The sequence below is a fragment of the Coenobita brevimanus genome, chromosome 54, assembly GCF_032717465.1.
Source record: "Coenobita brevimanus isolate Jiangsu-jjx chromosome 54, ASM3271746v2, whole genome shotgun sequence".
In the NCBI taxonomy this organism is placed as follows: domain Eukaryota; kingdom Metazoa; phylum Arthropoda; class Malacostraca; order Decapoda; family Coenobitidae; genus Coenobita; species Coenobita brevimanus.
The window spans coordinates 8,603,760-8,609,782 of record NC_137007.1 but is presented as its reverse complement, the minus strand read 5'-3'; the positions used below and the strand labels follow the sequence as shown (position 1 = coordinate 8,609,782).

The window sequence follows — 6,023 nt, the reverse complement described above, 5'->3', positions numbered from 1 at the left end:
TTTTCATTTATTTTATGGTTTCTACCCCTTTTTTGTGTGAATAGGGTCTTAAATAGGTGCTGTGCATGTCTGGTAGGGAGTTATTTAGGTGGCTTTCAAAGTTACTGTAGGTTTGGTTAGGGTCTATAAGTACACCTGTCCAGGGGTATTTTGCCAAGGTCCCGGATGAGACCAAGTCTCGGATGTTACTTGGGCTCTGTTACGTCAGAGATTGGCGTGGTAACTGTGTATGAAAACTTTTCCACATACAGTATCAACATTTGCATGAACAAGATCTACATCACCTGGAACAGACTCCTCATGAATGTTGTTAATTGCAGTACAGAAGAGCAGTTTGAAAGAAACATCGATAGGATCCTACTCACACTAGAGTGAATGTGAATTGGATATGCATTCCCAATTAAATATGAAGTGTCCCCACAGTATGGACCATAAGGTCTTTGACGTACGGTACTTTCCCTTCTCTCTCTCTCTCTCTCTTTCTCTCTCTCTCTCTCTCTCTCTCTTTCTCTTTCTTTCTCTCTCTCTCTCTCTCTCTCTCTCTCTCTCTCTCTCTCTCTCTCTCTCTCTCAATAATGTTTTTTTTTTTTTTTTTCAGAGGGTGTAATAGAAAGGACAGTTGGTGAATATTATGCCATTCAGGAGCAGATAGAGATGGGACAAATGGCAGAACTCTTCTATCCGAAAGGTATGCTAATACATATTGTAAAAAGTGATTATGCATACAATGAATTATAAAAAAAAAAAAAATCCCATATGGTTTATTGACATAATTCTATTGCAAGATTGCAGTACTGTCCAGCTTCAAACACACATCATGTAATATGAGCATCGGTAGGTTTTTATTGTTTCACTATAATAGAAAATTGTATTATCAGTATGTGTATTATGCTATGATGGGTAATGTATATTGCATATCTTCAGCTTGAGATGTAATTTTATTCTGGTTAAATCCAGACTGTTCTGTTTGGCTTGGAAGGGACATCCTGTGGCAGATGGGGATAAGTAACTGAGATTGCTTAATAATTTTTATACATTTAAACACACCACAAGAAGAGTAATAAAAATTTTATAATCTTCAGTATGGGACAAGGTGTTTTACTTGGTGCTCTGCATATACCTGTATGGTGATTTGGCTATCTACGAAGCAGCTGTGGCCAAGTCTCTGAGAGATAGTATTTGGTAAGTCAGAATAATCAAGTTATGCTTCTGCTAGAAGCTTCCAACAATCCTTGGTTAAAGCAGTAAATAGATACTTATTTCTGATACCATTATGCAGTGTTGGAACAAAAATGTATCAAAATAGTTTATGAACATGCATTTCAAGAGAGTAGTGCACAGCATAGAATTACAAATAATAAAGTCCAAAATTAACATTTTCTTTTTCCTTTCCAGTAACTATGTGTCTCCAAACTGCACCATGGCTCTCAATGATACAGATCCCTGCTTCAAGAACAATTCTGATCTCAGTCGATTAGATGTGTACAGGATATGTATTGTGAGTATGCATTTGATTTGTGAGAGGTAGGGAAGGAAATGAGCTGTTGCTGATGAAGAAAATACTCTAAAGCATATCATCATCATCTTGACCTGCAGATGGGGTGAAGCAGGGTCCGAAAACAAGAAAAAAAAAAATGCATGAATATGGGAGCACTGTATACAGCATGCCTGTTGCAGTAGGCTACATAATTATGCAACATTCAAGCTTCCAGAATCCCAGCTCCTCCTCACATACCTGGCCATCCATCCCTTTTTTTTTTTTTTTTTTTTTTTTTTTTTTTTACCCACAACAATCCTGTTAAAAAAAAAAAAAGAAGAAAAAATCTTCAGCTACCCAATTCATTCCTTACTTTCTCACACATTCACTTATCTCTGACCATGTTCCACTTTCAGTCAAACTTTTAGAAGTGCCAATCAACCTTCTCCAACAAACCTTGAGAATTGAAGTTGTCTGTTGACCTGGTCATCTAGTTACTGACAGGTGTTTCATGGATGAGTTTGGTCAGTTTCATGAGGCTTTTTCCTCTAAACCATGGGAATTGATGTTTTGTAGTGACTTCACATGCAAGTCTGACACTCCACTACTGAAACCCTTTTCGTCTTGAGTTCCTTGAATCGAATGATGAAAATAAATTATGTGTCTCAATTGACCCATATTTTGGGACATGTCCTCAGTTTGATTCTATCTCCTGTTGGCTCTACAGCAACCACGTATCAGGTGTCCAGGTTGATGTGCTTGATCCTGTGACCCTGATCATGCTTTGATTACCTTTGGCTTTGAAATTCCCAGATGCTCTTCTTATAGGAAGGTAAAAAGATTAAGAAACAATGGAAATATTGTCCAGAATCTGCTCTGCCATGATGGAGATCAACATTTTATCTGCATCAACTGTCATGATTTCTCGTCTAATGAATTAATTGAGTTACATACCACGTTGAGTACACCGCTTCCCGTCCGATCAGCGAAGTTAAGCAACATTGGGTCTGGTTAGTACTTGGATGGGTGACCGCTTGGGAACACCAGATGCTGTTGGCATCCCTATGTGTCAAGTGGGGTTGGTGGAGGATTAGTGCCCCTCCCTGTAAAACAATTAACTCTAAGCCCTTGGCCACCCCGTTTGAGATACATGGCGTCTGGCAATGAATGAATGAATGAACATACAGTAACTGCATTTTTAAATTGATCTTTGACCATCATTGCCCTGAGGTTGAGAAGTCTATAACTGTGTGTGACCTTGGATTGGCCAGTTATTTAAATCCCCCTGGGGGTAGGTTTATTTTTCAAGAGTACTCCCCCAGTATCTCTGCTTGTCATACAAGGCAACAAGGAGAAGGCCTACAAAAGGTACCGGAGCCACCCCACCCCTGAATCACATCATCTTTACGTTTCTGCCCGGAATCGTGCTAAGTCTGTTCTTCGCTCTATTAAAAATAATTTCATCCATACTAAATGCTCTCAACTCTCCAACTCGAATTCTTCCCGCTCCTTCTGGCACCTTGCCAAAAATCTTTCTAACAACTTTACCTCATCATCCTTCCCTCCTCTTTTCTACTCTGATGGTTCTGTAGCTATTTTTTCTACTGATAAAGCAGATCTCTTCGCACAGACTTTCTCATCCAATTCCACCTTAGACGATTCCGGTGCTGTTCCTCCATCACTTCTCCCCTCTGACTTCCTCATGGCTGACATTAAAATTTCTTCAGTTGATGTATTTTCTGCCTTCACTGGCCTCAGTACTAACAAGGCATATGGGCCTGATGGGGTCCCTCCTGTTGTTCTCAAGAACTGTGCTTCTGTGCTTACACCCTGCCTAGGCAAACTCTTTCGCCTTTGTCTGTCAACTTGTACCTTTCCTTCTTGCTGGAAGTTTGCTCTCATTCAGCCAGTCCCAAAGAAGGGTGACCACTCCCAACCCTCCAACTATCGTCCAATTGCTTTAACGTCCTGTATTTCAAAAGTTTTCGAGTCAATTCTTAATAGAAAAATTTTAAGGCATCTTTCCTATCACAACCTTCTTTCCGATCGTCAGTATGGGTTCCGTCAGGGACGCTCCACTGGCGATCTTCTCACCTACCTTTCAGACTCCTGGTCATCCTCCTTTCGGGACTTTGGCGAAAGCTTTGCCATTGCACTTGACATCTCAAAGGCTTTCGATCGAGTCTGGCATAAATCTTTAATTTCCAAACTGCCCTCCTACGGTTTCTATCCTTCTATCTGTGCCTTCATCGCTAGCTTCCTTTCTGGTCGTTCTATAGCCGCTGTTGTAGACGGCCATCGTTCTTCTCCTAGATCTATCAACAGTGGTGTTCCTCAGGGCTCTGTCCTATCACCAACTCTCTTCCTTTTATTCATCAACGATCTTCTAAGCTGTACATCTAACCCTATCCACTCATATGCTGATGACTCCACCCTTCACCTTTCCATTCGGTTCCCGCAACGCCCATCTCAACAGTTACTTCAAGAAACAAGGGATGAGGCTATGGCACACCTAATGTCTGACTTGGCTCGTATCGCTGACTGGGGTAAAAATAATATGGTTGTCTTTAATGCATCTAAGACTCAGTTCTTACACCTATCAACCCGACAAAATCTTCCACAGGTATACCCATTAATGTTTAATAATATTCAGCTTAACTCCTGCATCATCCTTGAACATGCTTGGGGTTTCATTTACTCAGGACTTATCTTGGAAAGACCATATTACATCTCTTGTAAAATCTGCTTCCAAGAGATTGGGTGTGCTAAGCCGACTCCGCTCTTTCTTTACCCCTGCACAATTGTTGACTCTATACAGAGGTTTTATCCGCCCCTGTGTGGAGTACAACTCTCATGTGTGGGAGTGCTCCCCACATACAGCTCTTCTCAATAGGGTGGAGTCAAAGGCTTTTCGTCTCATTAACTCTCCTCCTCTTACTGACTCTCTTCAACCTCTGTCTCTTCGCCGCACTGTTGCATCTTTATCTCTTTTCTGCTCGCTACTTTAATGGTCACTGCTCCTCTGAACTGTCTGCTTGCATTCCTCCACCTCTACGACGGGGCGCGTAGCACCCGTCTGGCAGCAAACTCTCATCCCTTTTCTGTCCAGCTCTCTAATGCAAGAGTTAACCGTTACTCCCAGTCTTTCATTTATGCAACAGGTCAGCTCTGGAACTGTCTCCCTCTATCTGTATTTCCTGCTGCCTATGATCTTCAGTCTTTCAAACGCAGTGTGTCCAGGCATCTCCAAATGATCGGATCTTGAATTTGGCTCTCTATTGTATTTTGTTTTTCTCTTGGAGGGAACTGTTACTGCGGGCCATGGCCTTTGGTTCCTTCTTCCTCGCATAAAAAAAAAAAAAAAAAAAAAAAAAAAGGGCGACTAAAAGGGTTGGCGGAGGGTTAGTGCCCCTCCCCGGAAAACAACTAACTAAAAAGATGAACAAGAAGCCTCAGACAAGGACTGACCAAAAGATGACAACCAAGGACCAGACAAAGGACATGGTAATTGCAACATGGAATGTAAGAGGTGTGAATCATGAGGTGAAAGAGAGAGATTGTCCAGGTGCTTGAGGGTGTGAAAGTTGATGAATGTGGAGTAACTGACACTAAATGGAGAGGTGAGAGGGTGAGAGAATGGGAGTATGGATGGGGTATATGTGCAGGAGTAGGTGAGAATGAGAGGGCAAAAGAAGGAGTGTGTATAATTGTGAGTAAAAGATGGAAGAACATAACAGAGTATGGATCAGTTGGGTCAAGGATTGTGTGGGTAAGATTGAAAGTTGGAATACAAATGTGGGTGATTGTGTATGTGTATGCGCCAACCTAAGGTCATGCAAGCAGAGTGAGAGAAGAGTTGTGGACAAATGTGGAAGTGTGCATGGAAAAGTTTGGAAGGAATGAGAGAGTGTTTTTGATTGGTGATATGAATGGTAAAGTAGGGAATGTGAAAGTGGATGGAATAGTTCGTGAGTGGGGTGTGCCTGCTGAGATAGATGAGCATGGCAGTGTGTCAGTGGACATTTGTGCTGGGAGGGGGTTGGTGATAGCCAATACCCTCTTCAGGCATAAAATGATCCACAGGTATACTGCACATGGCGAGTGATGAGAAAGGTGGGTGGTGATCTGAATGAAAGGAAGGCAATGATTGATTATATGTGTGTGGATGAAAGGATGCGAAGATGTGTAATGGATGTAAGAGCTTATAGAGATTAGGGGAGTGGACTTTCTGACCACCACTTGGTGGTGGCCAGAATCAAGATCCAAATAAGATGGAGAAATAGAAGAAGGGAAGGACGGGAAGAAGGAGTATTTGCAAGGAGAGTGGAAAGGTTACAAGAAGATGAGAAAAAGGCAGAAAATAAGAGAGAAGTGGAGGAACGATTGGGCAAATATGAATTGGAGCAGATGGGGGACGTGGAAGGTGTGTGCAGAATATTCACAGAAGAAATATGTGCAGCATGTGATGTGGTGTGTGGGATGAAGAGAAGACGGAGGAGGGTGCAAGGAACAGTGTGGTGGAATGAAGAGGTGAGACAGGCTGTGG

General features: G+C 42.0%; 1 protein-coding gene and 1 pseudogene across 1 annotated transcript; both read left to right on the top strand.

The window, feature by feature from the left end:
* The first annotated feature begins 632 nt into the window (after positions 1-632).
* Positions 633-2,265, top strand: LOC145400998 (putative sodium-coupled neutral amino acid transporter 12). Its single transcript, XM_080273356.1, has 4 exons — positions 633-688; positions 1,083-1,182; positions 1,396-1,498; positions 2,176-2,265. The coding sequence occupies exons 1-4, from the start codon at positions 655-657 to the stop codon at positions 2,263-2,265; spliced, it is 327 nt and encodes a 108-aa protein (XP_080129482.1). The 5' UTR covers positions 633-654.
* A 152-nt stretch (positions 2,266-2,417) lies between these two features.
* On the top strand, positions 2,418-2,536 carry LOC145401121 (5S ribosomal RNA; annotated as a pseudogene).
* The last annotated feature ends 3,487 nt before the right edge of the window (positions 2,537-6,023 follow it).

What these genes read in the sequence shown, in the direction of transcription:
- LOC145400998 (XM_080273356.1), top strand. Translation starts at nt 655, where the DNA reads ATGGGACAAATGGCAGAACTCTTCTATCCGAAAG. An exon ending in TCTCTGAGAGATAGTATTTG is followed by an intron (nt 1,183 to 1,395) that starts GTAAGTCAGAAT and finishes TTTCCTTTCCAG; the next exon opens with TAACTATGTGTCTCCAAACT. An exon ending in ATGTGTACAGGATATGTATT is followed by an intron (nt 1,499 to 2,175) that starts GTGAGTATGCAT and finishes ACATGTCCTCAG; the next exon opens with TTTGATTCTATCTCCTGTTG.